Source organism: Ips typographus, linkage group LG8, assembly GCF_016097725.1.
Source record: "Ips typographus isolate SLU linkage group LG8, UJ_Ityp_2.0, whole genome shotgun sequence".
Lineage (NCBI taxonomy): Eukaryota > Metazoa > Arthropoda > Insecta > Coleoptera > Curculionidae > Ips > Ips typographus.
In genome coordinates, this window is record NC_138429.1 from 2,092,733 (window position 1) to 2,111,714 (window position 18,982).

Consider the following 18,982-nt stretch of genomic DNA (forward strand, 5'->3'; position numbering starts at 1 on the left):
ATTTAGAAAATTGTGTTCAGGTAAAAGAATACGAAAATTACGATCTGCATATTGACGTTTGAACGAACTTTCTAACTGTCACAGGAATCCTGTTAGGAGCTGTCAATTTGCTACACCTTCACTATTTTTGGTATAGCTTTTAGAACAGTCTAAAATATTCCAAATGCACTTTAACTAGTCTAGAAGCTTCCAAAAAATTCTAGAACTATCTAAGGCTTTCCAAATGCTTCTAAAGCATTGCAGAACCTTCAATATGCTCTTTAAACTGCCCAAAAACCTTCCAAATACTCTCAAGTAGTTCAAAAAATTTTTGAAAGTTTTCAAAACAGTCTAAAATCTTCGTTGTTAAAACCAACTTTCTTCGGGGCCGTATTCTTGAGCTCAAAATGTATTAGGATTTGTATAGAACACCTTGTATATTTTCGAATTCTTTATTAGGAGTAACCATCAATAAATACTTCAACTATCAACTTACACAACAAAGAAATGCAACTTTAAAGCTTGTTAAACCTACAAAAACTACCAACAAAACTCCAAATTCACAATAACCGTAATAAAGCATTAAGATAACATCAAAATAACATTATACATATGTGTTTAGTATGGAATTTGATTCTGATAATACTGTATCATGTCGTACGTTCTTGTCCTGAAATTCAAGAAGCTATTTCTGATTATTTGAAGCATATAGTTTGCCGCTTCTTTATCATTAGCTCCGGGATTAAATCGGCCTCTGAGCAATTTGATGGTTTGTCCTCGAAAACATGGCAATCCTGTGTCAAGCATCAATGACACTAATGAAATTACTGCTTCCTGATATGGTCTATAAACAATACGATATTGTTTTATGCGGCAAAGTGCTAACTAACAAAGTCCTAGACAAATTTTCCTTTAAATTATCTGGACCAAACTTACCTGACAGCCAAATATGCTTGCACGCATAAATCTGAAAACCATTTAAACGGCGCAGCTTCCATTTTTCCACCCATAATCATTACCATCTCGTCGGTTAACTTAATGTCAGGCTCAAAACCTAAATTACCGCCCGGCGAGGATTCGAACATAAATCCGAAATCTGTAAAAAAATGGAAAAAACGATATACAGGTGAGGTAAATCCAAAACCGACCATAGGAAAACCGTGTAACTGACAGAGAAACGTAGATAATTGCATGCGTGGGACAAAGACAGAAAACGAAAAAAATATCAAGTAGGCCATATTTTAGCGCGCTGTTGTAAGTATTCAATACCCTCGACAAACTTACTTACGGCGTTTGGCAACAGCGCGCTAAAAATATGGCCTACTTGATATTTTTTTTGTTTTCTGTCTTTCTCCCGCGCATGCAATTACCTACGTTCCTCTGTCCGTTACACGGTTTTCCTATGGTCGCTTTTGGATTTACCACACCTGTAGATTCTTCTTCATTAGCTCTAAAATAAAACGCCTCAGTCTTTAGTTATACAGACTGTCCCACAAATCATGGTACAACTTAGTACGAAATAAGCTTGGCTTACCAATGTGAATAATATGACCCTCAGTATCCAACATAATATTTCCATTATGCCGGTCCTTGATTTGAAGCAGAAAACCCACCACACTGTACGCCGCCATCGACACGATGAAATTTCTCCGAGCATTCTGAAATTCTTTGGTACTTTCGTCTCCGTACGTTTTCAAAAAATACTCGTACATTCCGATGTCCGTTTGTCTTCCCAGTTGGTCGCGGGACTTTGCGTTGGGCACGCATTCAATCACTCCACACTGTAAAAAAAGAACCGCACCACTGTTAAGAACTAAGAAGAGAGAAAAGGGAAACCAATAGAAATCAATGAGCAATATAGACAAGTGACGGTCACGTGACTAACTGCCGGATACACCGCCCTCTGTACAAGAAAGCCTAGAATGTCACTTTTAATGGCGGCGTTCATTTTGTACACAAACCTATGCAGATGCAGTAAAAAATATGTTTTTTTTTTATTTTTTCGTGTAGTTGATTAGAAGTTGTGAGTGAAAATCAAAGAACGCTTCATTTCTGATCCAGATATGTATAGATATGGCTTTTTATACCCAATAAAGTCCAGCCAAAGCAAGTTTGGTTAGAACCCTTTGTCCTGGAAAGTACAACAAACTAATGTGAAAACTGCTCAATCAAAAAAAATTTGGAAATCCTTGAAGTTAGGTAAGCAAAACTGGTCAATGGGTTATATATTATTACCAAGACCTTTCTTTTAAAATGTAAATGTGCCTAAACTTCTAAAAGCTGTCCTGTTTCTTCAGAGTAAACCTTTGTTGCTCTCAAAATGCAGACGGCCTCAAAATGTAACTCACATATGTATGTAAGAGGCAATAAGTTTACTGAATGAAAAAGCATATTGTACTTACCACTGAGTATTGTGTTGGAGTAAAATCATTCCAGTTCAAAGCTTTCAACCACTGTTGGGTTCGAGCAGGGTCTTTTGGAAAGTAAAACTGACACTTTTGGTCCTTTCACCAAATTGCTTTTACAATTTGGCAAACAACAAGTGGACGGCATATTGTAGAGGCAATAGAATTTAAGTTAAAAAACCAACAACAAATTATAGAACAATGAAAGAACAATAACAATAGTGATAACACAATAAAATGGACACACACTACACTTTCACTAGAACAATAAACATATAAAACAACAATATATAATAGCAAACAAAAATTACTTTGGCAAGTAATCCCAAGTCTTGACTTTAAACCTTAAAAATTAATTTAATCATCGAAAAACTCAATTTCCACAATACAAACTGTCAACCACTATTTCGGCCATATTGGAATTTTTGGCATGCACCTTCTTGGCTTTCTTGTACAGAGGGCGGTGCCGGATAACTTTACAGTTGTTTTGACAGACTGACTTACAGATCACCTACGAAGTTGGTCTAACTTTTTAAAATCTATTTTTGACGTTTTTCTGCACCTACTGTTAGAACCAACATGGTTTAACATGACAAAATACAAAAACCAAGAAAAAACCTCCTGTTTTTCTGTGATTATAAAGTGGTACTTACCCCAGGAGCAGTCGCCACAACTCTATATGGAAACAAATATAGATCTAATCCAACAGTTTGAAAGACACTCTTAAATATGCCGATAACTTGCAACGCAAGCATATCCTGCCTCACGTCATCACCGACTTTAAAAATGGCCGCCTGCCACAGTTCCGGACCTAAAGACTCTGGCTTGTACGTCTGCAAATCGAGAGCTTCAAAAAAATATTTGGTTACAAGTCGCAACTGCTAAACCTCGTTAATAGAGACCGCCATAGCTATATTCTCCAGTTCGTTAATTCCGCATTTGACCACTTTGAATCTGGCTAAATAAGGAGCTTTCGCAGCGCTTTGCATGGGCACGCCACTTTTGTAATCAATGTCCAACACCATGGCTTCAGGATTGCTGGGTAAATAACATCCGGGTTGAACTTTTATCTTGCTCAGCGCACTTAGACAAGCTTGTCGTCGTTCTGGACCTTTCGGATACGGTCGTATCTCTCCGGAAATGTTGGTAATTTTTTCGAAAAAATCAAATTCGCGTTCGTAAAACATTTTTGCCGGTCCCGACAGCTGACTTAATATGTTATTTACTAATGTTTCCAGTATTTCAAATAACACGGCTAAAATATAATAATTGTTTTTTTACTTAATTACTACTCAGTGTTACGATCTTACGATCTTTCATCTGCATTTCCTCGTCGGTGTACATGTTAGTTTTCATATTCCATATTAACTGGTGAGCGACTATCTGCGATTTTTTTGCAATCCACTTTATGAACTCAGTAACATATCCCATCTGGTCAATATATTAACAAGTTTTAATTAGTTCAGTTATAATTTAGATTAACTAAGACGCACCTTATCGTGACGCAAACTTTGAACTAATTGCGGAATGTAAAATAGAACGGCATCGGCTTGATACGAGCTCAATACTCTAACGGCGTATTGAGCCGAAATTGGATGAGAAGGAAATTGTCTGCTAAAGTACGCCAATGCCTGAAAATAAAGAAATGCCACATACAGGTGTGACACTGACAGAGAAACGTAGATAATTGCATGCGCGGGACAAAGACAGAAAACGAAAAAAATATCAAGTAGGCCATATTTTCAGCGCGCTGTTGCCAAAATCCACCCCGTCGACAAAATTTAGCAACAGCGCGCTGAAAATATGGCCTACTTGATATTTTTTTCGTTTTCTGTCTTTTTCCCGCGCATGCTATTATCTACGTTTCTCTGTCAGTTACACGGTTTTCCTATGGTCGGTTTTGGATTTACCACACCTGTATACAGGGTGGCCTAATTTGCTTGTTTTTATATCGAAACAGAACCATCTAATTGTCAAAATTTGAATTTTCGACATTTTGGTCCCTGTAACTTATTATGAGAGTTTGGCGAAAATAGCTTTTACATTTACCATGTTTCATTTAGGATGTTTCAGACTGTTGCTAAATCAAAATTTAGACATTTGGCAATATGTTTAATACTGTATAAGTTGAACAAACATTTTTGAACAGTAGGCTCTACTAAGTTTAACCATTTAACCAATTAACATGATGTTTGGTCAAATTTTGAAAAGTCGTACATTTTTTAGACACTTTCAACAAGATTAGGACTGTTTAGACATTTTTTAACAGTTTTAGAGACACTTGGCAACATGTTTAGACAATTTTTGATCAAATTGGTTTGGACTATTTTAACAACAAATTTAAACGATTCAGGAATTATTAAGATATTTCTGACGTTTCGACATTTCATGATTTACACTTCTGACAACCAGTTTGACTAAATTTAGACAGTTGACTTAATTCAAACGCTGAATCAGCGGTTTTGACAATCTTTCAACTTAGTTTTGACGGTTTTAACAACAAATCTAAATATAAATTTGTTACTTTTATAGATTCACTATTTTTTGAGTTCTGAACTAAACTTTTTTAAATACGAGTCATATTTTATTTTTACCTAATCAGAAAGGTTTTTTCCCATTAAAATGACCTATAACAAGTATTGGGGTTTGGGATACTTTTTGCGTAGTAATTTTTATTAAAACTCTTTTCGGTAAATAAGCAAAAAATTGTTAAGTAACTCGTCCTAACTATTGCTTGTATGTTTATATAAATTGTCCTTCGCCCATAAAAAATCCATTGGTGTTTAATCCAGTGATCCTGGTGGGAAAATTTACCCCAAAACCATACTTGTTATAGATATATAGGTTATTTTAAAGGGAAAAAATCAATCTTTCTGATGAGGTAAAAATAGAATATGACTCGTATTTAAAAAAAGTAGAAATTTAGTTCAGAACTCAAAAAATAATGTATCTACAGGGTGGTCCAGTTTTAAGTGTCAATAATTCACCATTTCATAGCCAATCAAAAAATAAGTTGACTAGCATTGTGTCATTTTTCTGAAAAACGTTTCCTAAGAAAGATACAGTCCTCCAAATTTCAATTTAAAAAATCGTTTTACTTTTTTACTATTAGGAATGGTCTTATGATTCGCTTTCTCAGACTGCCATACTGGTTGAGTGTCTGAAACTGGCATTCAAGAACTAAAAAAAGTCCGGAAATCAAGACAAAGTTTGTATTGTGCATGAAACTCATTTTTTCCTACTAAAAATAATATAAAAGTTGACTTTTAATGCTAGAACTGACTTTACTAGGACTAAAGAGAGTTCACAAGTATATTTTCAAGACTTTAATTGGTGTTCAACTCAATTTTCTGGACTGGACAACAAGTCTAGAAGTAAATTAAATTTTCGGACTATTTTATTTCTAAAAATTAGTTCTCAAAACTATTATTGTAGCATTTGGTACCAAAATTTTTTACTTTTATTACTGAAGAAACTTGACTTTTGGAAATAGTCTTAAACTCGATTTTTCAGTCTTAAAAAGCACTAAAAACAGTCTGAATTTCTTAGAGATGCTACAATTTATTGCACCTATGAGTGTCGAAGTCAATTTAATAGTGAAGAAGCTTGAAATAACATTTTCAAGACTATGGTCAGTGGACACACTGGCTTTTAGGCCTGATAAGTCAAAAACTTTGTAAAGATAGTCTTGAAACTCGATTTGAGGCACTGAAAACAGCCTTAAAACACTAAAAACCGTCTAGTTTATTAAGAAATACCCGAATTTTCAGCACTGAGGTGTCTAGAAGTCGATTTAATAGTGACAAAGCTTGAAATGCTATTTTAAGACTATGAAGAATTTAAAAATTGTTTTTTAAGTTTGCTATGTCAATAACTTGGTGAAGATAGTCCTGAAACTCGATTTTCCAAGCTGAAAGCAGTTTTGAAGCACTAAAAAGAGTCCAGAATTCGAAGAAAATGAAAAGCAAAGTAAAAAGCAAGAAAAGTTAGTTTTTAAGACAATTTTTATGAATCTAATGTCAATGTCCTGCATCTAAGACTATTTTCAAGACTAAAATATTGAAATTTGTCTTCAAATTATGAAAACTTACTTCAAATGCAAATTTTAAGCTTCTGATGTCACTTTTCATTAGTTCAGTGTCACATTTTGGGGTTCAAGTCAATTTTTAAGGTTTAAATGTATGAATTTGTTGGAACAAATTCTTGAAAAAGTAGTTTTTATGTCTACAAGCCAATGTTTAGTATTAAAGTCTCTCGATTTGTATGAAAACTGGTTACAAACACAACTTTTAAGCTTCTGAAACTTTTATCTTTTCTAATTCAATTTTCAAAACTAAAGTCTTTTAGTTTGTCTGGAAACTATGAAAACTGGCTACAATAATATTTTTTAAACTTCTTAAGTGAATTTTCCGTTTCCAAGACAATTTTTAAGTTGGGTTAGGTTAGTTTTGGGTCTTTGACCGTAATAACGTGTAATAAAGTGCTTGCTCCAACGGTCTGACAGTTATGACAAAAAAAAAACGATTTTTTAAACAGAAATTTGAAGGACTGTATTTTCCTTAGGAAGCACTTTTCAGGAAAATGACAAATGTCAAATTATTTTTTAATTGGCTATGGATATATATAAGTTACAGGGACTTGTCAACTGGCCGTGTAAATAACAATCACTTACTTGAATTGGAGATACCCTGGCCCAAGTCAACATATGCACCAGCTTTGGACTGTCAGCTAAAATAGCTTCGGTCGTAGCCAGATATTGTAGCGCTTCCGGTACGTGAGTGACCAAAGTGGGATTCAAGTGTACCAACGTTTTGATCTCTTGAATGATCGCGTCGTTCGTTTTGAATCTACAAGGCAAATAAACCGCCAATCCCGGCGAGATATCCCACGCTAAACGAGTATAGTCGTGCCACTGTTTATCTGTGATAGTTTTAATGCGCCACTGAGCAATTTGCTCTTCGCCCGGTATAAATAGATCCGTCCTGCAAAAAAAAAGCAATTTATGATACCTAAACCAGAATATCCAAGACAAATTGTCTTTGTCGGTTTTGCTATCCAAAATTTAACCTATTTTTGCAAAATTAGCACTCTTCACCCAAAAGTGCTTTGTTTTCTTGTAAAAACTAATAAAAAAACCGAGAGAAATAGCTAAATGATAATTAGCTATTGATTACCACAATCATTAACTGTAAATACACTTGAATAATATGGGATATATCATAGACAGCAATCTGTGCTAACTGAGGGATTGTCTCTGCCTAACAGACCTATTCTTACCTTGATGTGGGGTTATGCCAAACAACTAAAAACTCAATTTCCACTGCCAAAAGTTCCAAAATTAAATTTCGTTTCTTCAGGTAACATTTTACAAAGTTGTCAGCGACTGGCACTTTTCTGGCCGATTTGGCCGATCTTTTGCTTAAAGTGGCTGTGCTGGTCGACAATGGCATAGTGTTGATCCATCCAGAAGTGGGACGAGAAAAATCACTAGATCTTGCCAGTTCTTGGCTAGTCACTCCTGATATTTGCGATGGTGGACCTAAATCTGTTAACAGAGTTAAATACTCAATTAACTCAACGCAGCGGGTAAGTTACCTCCCACGTCGCTAGTTTTAAGATACTTCTTATCCGAATGCAAAGTTTGCCAAAACTTGACTAGAGACGTTATGTCTTCTCGTAGATCGTTAGTATTCTGGGTGGGACATCTTAATGGTTTACAAAAATAATCCAAACAACTGCAATATATTCGTTCTCGAAGAACGTTTTTCGCTAAGCTCTTTGGTAGTATGTCTCCTTGCAACAAGGATAAACCGCACGAAAGAAGCCTTTAAATGAACTAATTTATATCGGAAATGAAATAAGATAAGTAAAACTTACTTGAATCGAACACCGATAGCGGATGTATGCCTGTTAATGATGGCGGGATCTGAACCCACAGTCATCGGAAGAGAGTGATGAATTAGGCTGACAATCATCTCGACTTTTTCATAACTGCTGTACTTTATCGTTTCTACCAATTCGCAAATGAACTGTACCCATAGAACGTGTGGTTTGACGAATGGATTGTCAGGCTCTAAGACGCATCCTATAAAAAATATATTGTTACACTTAAGATAAGTAAGAATATTCAAGATCGTTTATTTTTTTTTATGATATTTTATTTTGACCTGCTTTTGAGCAGATTTTTTTAACTTTTATAGCTTTATAGAGTGATTTTTGACAGATTGAAGCAGTTCTAGAGAAAACAGCTTCACGTCATATCTGTCAAAAATCCTGCTCATGGAGCTCTAAGAAACTTTTAATTAACTGTATTAGTTTTACGAACGTTTCGTCATTTTATAGCTTAATAGAGAAGATTTTGATTTTCCAAGTGTATGGCAGATTGAAATAAAATCAAAATAAGCAGATACAAGTCCAATTTCTACTTGAGAACCTATAAACAAGCATTTAATATGATTTATAACTGTATTAACTATAACAGTAGTTTTATAGCTTTATAGAGTGGTATTTGACTGTTAAAACAATTGTGACAGATCGAAATATATCCACAATAGACAGTTACACGTGACCACTGCCAAAAAACAACTCTTGAAACTACAAAATGCATAACAATATAACTTACAGTGATTATATTGCTTTTAAACCAGTTTTGTAGTTTTATGGCTTAATGGAGTGGTATTTGACAGTTTCCAAGTTTATTACAGATTGAAATATGGTTAAAATAAATAAATACGCGTCACGACTGTCCAATTTAATTTTGTAACCCTGTATATAGACAAATATTTTAGATGTTTTAATGAAAAACTTATATGGAGCGTCCTATTAGTATTTATCCAAGTTTCACTTTCCCCAAATATCCAGATGTGATTCGAATTCTCTAGACATAGTTTTCGAGACCTGGCAACCCTCGTTGGTGCTTTACAACGTTGTCAAAAAAGAGTTAATAATAATAAACATTTTTGGAATCCTCATTAAGTTTCCTATCTACTAACCTAAAAAAACACTAAAAAATCGCGTATAGTCAGTTAGAAAAAAAGTGTCAAAGTTTGAACTGCCAGAAACACAGTTTGAAAGTCAGAGACAAAATCGCCTGTAAAACCCACTTGGAATGAGAAAATAACAGTTTTAAGCACATTTTTGGAATCCTCGTTAAATTTCCTATTCAGTTACTTGGAAAAACCGTATAAAATGTGATACAGTCTGGGAGAAAAGCAGTGTCAAATTTTGAACTAAAAGAAACACAGTTCGGAAGGACAGTCAGGGACAAAATCGCTGGTAAAACCCACTTCTAGTGAGAAAATGTTTGATTTAAGTACATTTTTGGAATCCTCATTAAATTTCCTATTCAATAGCCAAAAAAAAACAAAAAACATATCGGTACAGTCATGGTGAAAAATGGTGTCAAAGTTTGAATTGTTAGAAACACAGTTTGAAATGACAGTAAAGGACAAAATCGCCTGTAAAACCCACTTGGAATGAGAAAATGACAGTTTTAAGCACATTTTTGGAATCCTCATTAAATTTCCTATCCATTAACCTAAAAAACACTACCAAATTGAGTAGTTAGAGAGAAAAAGAGTGTCAAAGTTTGAACTAACAGAAACACAGTTTGAAAGGACAGTCAAAGACAAAATCGCCTGTAAAACCCATTTGTGGTGTGAAAATGACAGTTTTAAGCACATTTTTGGAATCCTCATTAAATTTCCTATCCATTAACCTAAAAAAACACTACCAAATTGAGCACAGTCAGAGAGAAAAAAGTGTCAAAATTTGAACTAACAGAAACATAGTTTGAAAGGACAGTCAAGGACAAAATCGCCTGTAAAACCCACTTGTAGTGTGAAAATGACAGTTTTAAGCACATTTTTGGAATCCTTATTAAATTTCCTATCCAATAGCCTAAAAAAATATCACTAAATTCGGTACAGTCAGGGAGAAAAGTGCTGCCAAAGTTTGAAAACACAGTCAGCAACAAAATCGTCTGTTAAACTCACTTGGAGTGAGAAAATGACAGTTTTAAGCACATTTTTGGAATCCTCATTAAATTTCCTATCTACTAACCTAAAAAAACACTACCAAATTGAGTACAGTTAGAGAGAAAAACAGTGTCAAAGTTTGAACTAACAGAAACACAGTTTGAAAGGACAGTCAAAGACAAAATTGCCTGTAAAACCCATTTGTGGTGTGAAAATGACAGTTTTAAGCACATTTTTGGAATCCTCATTAAATTTCCTATCTACTAACCTAAAAAAACACTACCAAATTGAGTACAGTCAGAGAGAAAAACAGTGTCAAAGTTTGAACTAACAGAAACACAGTTTGAAAGGACAGTCAAAGACAAAATCGCCTGTAAAACCCATTTGTGGTGTGAAAATGACAGTTTTAAGCACATTTTTGGAATCCTCATTAAATTTCCTATCTACTAACCTAAAAAAACACTACCAAATTGAGTACAGTCAGAGAGAAAAACAGTGTCAAAGTTTGAACTAACAGAAACACAGTTTGAAAGGACAGTCAAAGACAAAATTGCCTGTAAAACCCATTTGTGGTGTGAAAATGACAGTTTTAAGCACATTTTTGGAATCCTCATAAAATTTCCTATCCAATAGTCTAAAAAAACACTAAAAAAATCGAGTATAGTCAGTTAGAAAAACAGTGTCAAACGTGATAACAAAAATTATTTTTTTGGATATTATAATAACACAAACGATTTGCTAAGAATGCTTACGGAAAAAAATGTACCTTCATGAACCGCCAACGGACTAGTCTGTGACTGGGAGACCGAAAAAAGTCCAAGTTTTTTATGTACGGTACACTTCCATGCGGCCACCATTTCTTGCAAAAATCGCATTTCCATGTCAGGTTTCGAGGTGATAAGCCACCGCCAGCATTCAACGGCGGTACGCATCGCTTCCACACTAAATAGTTCCACTTGCGACCACGCGATGGCGTGCAACAGTTTCCTGTCAAACTCTGAAGAATAGATCAACAAAGCGGTAGCCTGCCAAACCGCATCACGATGAAGAGAATCGGATTGTTGCTTGCAAGCACTCCACACTCTGTCCAGTATGATGGACACTAATTTGTCTTTACCGTCTTCACCTAAAATGCTTAACATGCCTACAACCTGAAAATGTTATTACAGGAACGTTTAAAGCAAACATTGTTTTATGGTTTACTTCTCCAAGATATTTTGATCTCATTGCCGATGTGGACATAATTTTGCTCGAGTCGCTTTTCACGCATTTAGGTCGTTTTTCTAGTGTGTTAATGCTTAGAGGAGCGCTGTACAAGTTTAAAGGTCCAAATAGTACAATTGATTCTAAGGCCATTGACAAGCCCGTGTGATGCCACATACCTTCAAGAAATAATGAAATAATCTAACAGAGTTATATTGTAAAGCTCAGGAGCTGCAGAAACAGCATTGCTAGGGACAAAATATAGTAGAGACAATAAAAAAAAAACTTACCGGAAGTTGGAATTTGATTAATGTATTCCTGTATGTGAGACCGTGTCCAATGCGGTGCCCATTTCATTGCCTCTTTAATGATACGCTCAGAATTGGCAGCAAAGTCCTTCACAATCGATTCTCTCGCTTCCAAAGTGTCCATCAACTGTATTGAATAAGGCGTTTGCGGAATTCTTAAAGTAGGAGTTTCCTGATTTGGATCAATTTCCAATGAGTGGGAGAGAACTTGTAAAATGTCTAGCATTGTCCACAGAACCCTGTAAACGACACTTTTAAGTATGAATCCAATTTTTCTATCAAAACTGTACCTTCTGCTCCATAACAAGTGAGGAAATTTGTCCACCAAACTGGCTAAAAATTTATCGGACACTCTTCTGATTTGTTTGTGAATATGATTGAAATTGACAAGTAAAAACTGAGCGTGCTGTTCCAAGTCAGCTTCACGCGCTTCGTTTTTCGGTTTGTTCTTCATTACTTCCAGAAATTTTTCAAATACCCTGTCACTGACTGAAGCGACACAGTTCCACATTCCTGCCTTATCTTTTTGTAGGGCCGAATCGCTCAAATAATCGGAAATAATTGGCACTAGACTAGGTTCGCCAGAGTATTGTACCCTATTGTATGAAATTTTTTAATAAACATTTTCATTGGTTGAACTTTACGAACCTTAACGTTTCAACCCAATAAACGCTAAGCAAAAATGTGCACTGGGCAAATGTGAGTTTGTTGTTGACAATTGCGGTAACGTCAGCAGGATGCCGCAGTAATTCCAGGATTTGATTTTTAAGTTCCTGCAATTCGGTTATCGATACACTGTCGTTTCTTACGGCACTAGTGTACTGCAATTCTCTCATCTCTGATCGGCTAGATGTTGGTGAAATTAATGCCGGCGATTTAACTGCGATTTCTTTAACTCCTTCGTACCATTCTTGAGGCCAAAGGCCTATAAGAAATCACTATTTGTAGTTTCTGATAAGAACAAGCTGAACAGTTTACCTGATTTCGATGCAGTGAATCCCATTATAACACAATAAAGCCAGAAATCCCTGAAGAGCTTGTGAATTCGGGGTTTTGGGTTTCTAATAGGTGGAAGTCTGCGCAGCAATACGGCTATGACAGGTATTAGAACTCCTAGATTTCCGGCTGAACTTGAAGCTTTTAAAGCACCTGTAAGATTCAAATATAAATATGACATTTTAGCGAGTCATGACGTCAATCGCATAACAGCAGCATGCTAATGACGGGGGTCAAAAATCTCTTTCACAATGGAGTTTATCTCCTGATGGTTTAGTTTGTAAAGAATTTCTTACCTAAAGCCTTAACACTGAGTTTACTATTAAATTTGGTCACTTAAAACTGGGACAATACACTATACAGGTGTGGTAAATCCAAAACCGACCATAGGAAAACCGCGTACCGGACAGAGAAACGTACATTATTGCATGCGCGGGACTAAGACAGAAAACGAAAAAAATATCAAGTAGGCCATATTTTCAGCGCGCTGTTGCCAAACGCCAAGTTATTTTGTCGACGGTATTTGAGTGATACTTGGCGTTCGGCAACAGCGCGCTGAAAATATGGCCTACTTGATATTTTTTTCGTTTTCTGTCTTTCTCCCGCGCATGCAATTACCTACGTTTCTCTGTCCGTTACACGGTTTTCCTATGGTCGGTTTTGGATTTACCGCACCTGTATATCGCCTTACTGTTGCTTTGGGTTAGTAATTGATATTAAAGTAGATACAAAGTATAGTATTTAGTCGTAAGGCTAGAGACTTCTCCAGCCTTACAACAGAATTCAGCAGTTTCTTGTGGTCAATGTTTAAATACATCCTTAAACAAATTTTTATACTAAACTGTAATTTAAAATTATGTTCACTGAACTTAAAATTTTGAGACAAAAACAATTTAAATAAATGTCTCTTTCTATGAATTATAAATAAAACATATTGAGGCTTACCTGGTGACTTATCACTAGCACGCTTCCCTTCTAAGCCCAATTGAACAAAAAGCTCGAGCAATCTTCCCAGCAATTCATTCATTTGCTTTTCACCTTGAATATTGTCTGCAATGTTGGCTAACGCATTAATAACCGACCTGGAAACGTGTCTACAACCCCCAAATTACGTCGTCAATATGTATAACTAATCAATTAAGTTAAATAATATCCAATTCATTTAATTAATCAGAATCATTTAACGTAGTTTTCATTAAATAATTCCATAAAGTAAAAAATATTTTCAAGTAACATTTGGCCCACTTTTACAGAGGTATAACCTAACCTGTATTGAGTTTTTTCATTGGAATTCCCATAGGCGGCGCTACTGCTCTCAACCGTAATCATCGTAAACATTTTCATCACCACCTCATACACGTGCGGTTCGCATTGAGCAATAATCATGCAGCCCAACTGATCGACTATTAAAGTATCCAAAGCGGAGGGTCCTCTGCAAAATCGCTGCTGGAAGAATTGCAAAATAGTATCGGTAGTTTTGGGTGTGCCTTTCATTGACACAGCCACGTGACCCAGCATTATAACTATGTTTGTAGATATTAAGGCTGTTTCGCTAATAACAAAGTACATGATTGTCAGTATTAATTTGTTATATTAAACTTTCATTATACCTATCGTTTTGTCCGATAGTAAAAAGCTTATTGGAGACCGACGCTACTAAAGCTCGAACGCAATCCGGATCCAATGTGTGGGCAGCTTCAAGGGCGTAACACAAGTTTTCTATAGCAGCGTCTCTCAGTTTTTCAAACGCATTTTGAATAGGCACGATCGATTTGTTTGGAGTGTTTTTTAACTGACTCGCTGAAACTGGAAATTGCTTTAGAAACAACGAAACTATCATGTGATTGGGTGCAAAGCATTAAAAAGTATCATTTTGCACTACTTTCCTGACAACAACTGAGTTTTTGAAACTTACCCACGGCTTTCAAGTTATCCTTGACTGTCGTCTCGTTGGCTTGCTTGTGGAGTTTGGTTAAAATAGGTGAGGGACCGATCAAAAACTCCCTTAAACAGTAAATCGAAGTGGATGCAATGTTAGGAAATTTTTGACCCAGTTTTCCTAATCCTTCCAGGCACACCATCAACAAAGGCATATGGGCCAGAACCAATCTGTAACCATGATTGGAACAGATTTTTTCCGACAATCTTCCGCATAAACTATCTGCTCCTAAAATGCATAATTGCTTTTAGATAAAAGTGATTTTGTGTCCAGTCATCAAAGTGCGTTGATCGATTAAAAAACCAAAAAAAAAAAACAATTTCCACTTTAGGTTTAGTGGCAAACTAGTGTATTTGCATCTTGCTCTATCAAAAGTCGGTGATACAGTTCGGAAAATGCAATTAGCAATTCTAATTAGTTGAATGCTCACGTGACATTAACACTAGTGGATTTTCTCTAATTTATTCAGAAAATTGGTCTAAACAGGATGATTTAAAGGTTAAAGATTTGAGTACCTCTTAAAACAAAAATACACTTTAATAATAATTTTACGATCGGTTAACGCAGTTTGCCAGAGTATATTTTCAAACAAGAAACAATCACACAAACTAAAAAAAAATCACAAAAAACCAGGCAAAGACAAAATACTCATAAGCTTTCATATACTTCGAATCTATAAAACTCTAGACATTTAAAAGAAACAGCAATTTAGCAGAAAAACACAAATAGGTACTAACAAGATTTTGAGAATTGTTAATATAGAAACAACAAATGTTTTAGTGATTTTCGAGGATACGAGAAGTTGAAAATAACCAAAATGACTTTTTGCCTCAAAATCTTGAAACACACACGTACACATATGAAAGAGCACACTTGATCACCTAACACGGTAGTTAAAAATTGGACCAAAGTTGAAAAGTTATATTCCAAGTCAACTGCAAGAAATAAAAGAAAATTAAATAGCTTACAAGTAAATAAACCGAAAATTCAAAAATAAGCCAATAATTAATGTTCAATAAACATTTTTAGATTATAGAAAAACTAACTCGCCTGTTTCATCTCCAATGGCCCAAACTAAAAGATCCACACAGGCAGCATTGGCCATCACATTCAATTTAAATTTGTTTACTAACGCAAAGTTATTCTCACGATCCTCTTTTTCACTTGCATCGTGATGTCTGCTTTGAAGTTCCGTTTGCCCATTTAAGTATAAACCTAAACAAATAATATTATATAATATAAAGAGAATAAACTGGAAAAACATTTCAATTTGATAAAGTTTTACAGTACATTTTCTGGTTTTACTACCAGAGTTGGGACTTGAATACGCCAAAGACCTCCAAATTCCAGAGTTCCAGAGCCTCTACAACTGCCTTAAACTTTCTCAAAATGGTTTTAAATTGCCAGAGGCCTCTAGGACCATTTTGAAAGTTCCATAGACTTTTAAATGCTATTGAGAACCTTCTAAATAGTGCCAGAACCCTCTACAAGTGTCTTAAACTTTTCCGGAGTTGTTTTAAATTGTCAGAGGCCTCAAGGACCGTTTTGAATGTGCCAAAGACCTCCAAATGCTACTGAGAACTTTCTGAAACGTTCCAGACCCTCTACAACTGTCTTAAACTTTCTCAGAATGGTTTTAAATTGACAGAGGCCTCTAGGACCATTTTGAAAGTTCCATAGGCCTCTAAATACTATTGAGAACCTTTTAAATAGTGCCAGAGCTCTTTACAAGTGTCTTAAACTTTCCCAGAGTTGTTTTAAATTGTCTGAGGCCTCTATGACCATTATGAATGAGCCAAAGACCTCCAAAGGCTACAGAGAACTTTCTAAAACGTCCCAGAGAGTTCCCTAGACCTCTAAATGCTATTGAGAACGTTCTTAATAGTGCCAGAGGCCTCTACAAGTGTCTTAAATCTTCTAAAAATGTGCGACAGGCTTTTACAAGTATATTAAACATTTCAAAAATTGTTTTAAATTGTCAAAACCTTCTAGATCAATTGAGAAAGTGCACAATTTATTTAATTATAGAAATACAAACTTTGTCAATCACTGTAACTTGCTTTTAAAAAACGTTACATACTTTTAACAAATTCCTGTACTTCCTTGGTGAAGGGAACTGGCAAATCAAACTGCGGTTGTAACAGTTCGCGCATCAACGTCACCATCACCAAATTTATGGTCTCGGAAAATGTTTTGTAAGGAAATATTTGTATTTTTCCGGTCGCGTAAATTTCCAGCGACTGTTCGTCAATTAACGTCAACATTTCCTTGGTGAGCAATTTTTTGTTAAGCGCCAGAATGGTAGCCAGATGTCTGTCTGGGAATGTAACGGCCGGTTTTTTGTCGTTAGGATCGTTAATCCGTAAGGGAGGAAACTGATTAAAGCTTGATCCAAATTTGGCGAAAAAATACGTTGTAGGGTCAAATGAGGTTGCATGTTGATTAATTGAGCCTCTTCTCAAGGAATTTGATTTGTAGGCCATATCTGGAGTATCATATCCCTGTCAAAGCAAAATAATCAACTGATGATTTTAACTATAAAACTAAGTTACCTGTGTTATGGCAAGTATGTCAAAAGTTGCCGTTAAATTTCCTGACAAACTTCTTGGAATTATGCTTCTGAAACTGCTAAAGCTTCGACTATAAGAAGACTTTGTGGTGGCCGTCTTTCCTAAAGGCGGTTCAGGCTTTGGAAATAATCTGCAAATTAGTGGAGGCTCACTGGTACAAAAGCGGCCCATTGCTCTTGACAATCCAATGAGCAAAGGTATGGTAGTTTTGCACAGAAACAACTTTGAACTACTATTGCAATTATTGGGATCTTGCATTTTTAGGATGTTATTAGTCAATGCCACCATACTGTCTATTTGAATATTTATGATTTCTTCAGTATAGTCTTCACAACGCACAGCAATGTCAGTTAAAATAGTGTGAAGACAGAAAGCAAATTTTTCAGCCATGGGTATTCCTACAAATCTCAACATAAATAACATTAAAACAACCTTTAAGGAGTAACAACATACTGTCAGATGGATTGTACTTCATCTCATCTGTCCAAGTAGCTTTTTCCAGTAACTTTACCAGGTGCAGTAGATAAGTTATTATCTTTTCTTTGTGTTGAAGCTTAGATTCTAGCAAATATATTCCTAATGCTATCACAGCGTCTTGATGACGGCAACTAATTGATATAGTACCATTTTGGGCTTCTGTAGGACACATACTAAACAAGATTTGCACCTAAAAATTAAAATTACACCTTATTTTTGTTTTACTGATTATGGTAAAGGATGGAGAATAGTGATATCAATCAAATTTTAATATTTACAATAAATTAGGTACTTTTTAAACCAGTAATTTATTGTGCTGCTTCAGAAAAGCTTCTTTGCACAGCAAAGGCCATATTATTTGTACTTGTGTCAAAAGTGATTGAATGTTTTGATTTTTAAAACCTCAAGAACAAAAAAAAATTAAAGAAATGTTTTTGGGGTCTATTTTGTACTAGTTTTCATGATCTAATCAAAAATGAATCTGGACTTTAAATAAAGGTGTTAAGACTATTTAAAAATTGGAAACAAGCACTTTTTGCCAATTGAATTTATATAAAACATAAAACTATTAATTTAGTTAAGCAAGTAAAACTCATTTGTAAAATGTTGACTTGAATTCAATAGGTTTGTTTTATGTGTAGTTTAAGTTAGCAAAAAAAATAAAAACATGTTTTTAAGTATTAATTAGTGTCTTGTACACCATCCTACTACAGTATTACATAAAAACCACCATTACCAATAACTGGTAATTTATCTACATAGCAATAATGAAATAAACCTTTGCACTTACCTTTTCCCAAGGTGCATTTCTTATGTTGGCCAAAGATCTAGCCAAATGCATGACTGTTTTATGAAAAAACAGTTTATCGTCTTTCGTCATTTTTGTGAGTTTTTCTGTGACAAAAGTCCAGGCAACAGGAACAACCAATTCAATTTTTTGTAGAATAACCAGAGCACTACAGTGACAATCCCAGCTATTATACAGATAATTAAGATATTTAATCTGCAAGCTAAAAATGGTATAACCTAGCCGCCCTGTCCCGTCCCAATTCAATGTTAAACTAATTTCTAGTAAACTTTAAACTAACATTTAACACAGTCCAACAAATCAACAATAAATAAACAGCTC

At 35.1% G+C, this 18,982-nt stretch overlaps 1 protein-coding gene across 1 annotated transcript; it reads right to left on the reverse strand.

Annotated features, from left to right (window-relative positions):
* Positions 1-412: 412 nt before the first annotated feature.
* Positions 413-18,969, reverse strand: Pi4KIIIalpha (phosphatidylinositol 4-kinase III alpha). Its single transcript, XM_081985340.1, has 27 exons — positions 18,644-18,969; positions 17,830-18,043; positions 17,359-17,774; positions 16,887-17,307; positions 15,857-16,021; positions 15,688-15,741; positions 14,783-15,034; positions 14,478-14,673; positions 14,135-14,419; positions 13,813-13,961; positions 12,850-13,020; positions 12,520-12,796; positions 12,162-12,467; positions 11,854-12,110; positions 11,564-11,742; positions 11,127-11,511; positions 8,262-8,469; positions 7,980-8,209; positions 7,662-7,929; positions 7,057-7,366; positions 3,878-4,015; positions 3,695-3,815; positions 3,272-3,639; positions 3,038-3,217; positions 1,514-1,760; positions 916-1,075; positions 413-823 (listed from the first exon to the last, which is right to left on the reverse strand). Exons 1-27 carry the CDS (start codon positions 18,731-18,733, stop codon positions 598-600), a joined length of 6,273 nt encoding a protein of 2,090 aa, XP_081841466.1. The 5' UTR covers positions 18,734-18,969; the 3' UTR covers positions 413-597.
* Between the last annotated feature and the right edge of the window lie 13 nt (positions 18,970-18,982).

What these genes read in the sequence shown, in the direction of transcription:
- Pi4KIIIalpha (XM_081985340.1), bottom strand. Translation starts at nt 18,733, where the DNA reads ATGACGAAAGACGATAAACTGTTTTTTCATAAAACAGTCATGCATTTG. An exon ending in GAAGTACAATCCATCTGACA is followed by an intron (nt 17,775 to 17,829) that starts GTATGTTGTTAC and finishes TGAGATTTGTAG; the next exon opens with GAATACCCATGGCTGAAAAA. An exon ending in CACTTGTTATGGAGCAGAAG is followed by an intron (nt 12,111 to 12,161) that starts GTACAGTTTTGA and finishes TGTCGTTTACAG; the next exon opens with GGTTCTGTGGACAATGCTAG.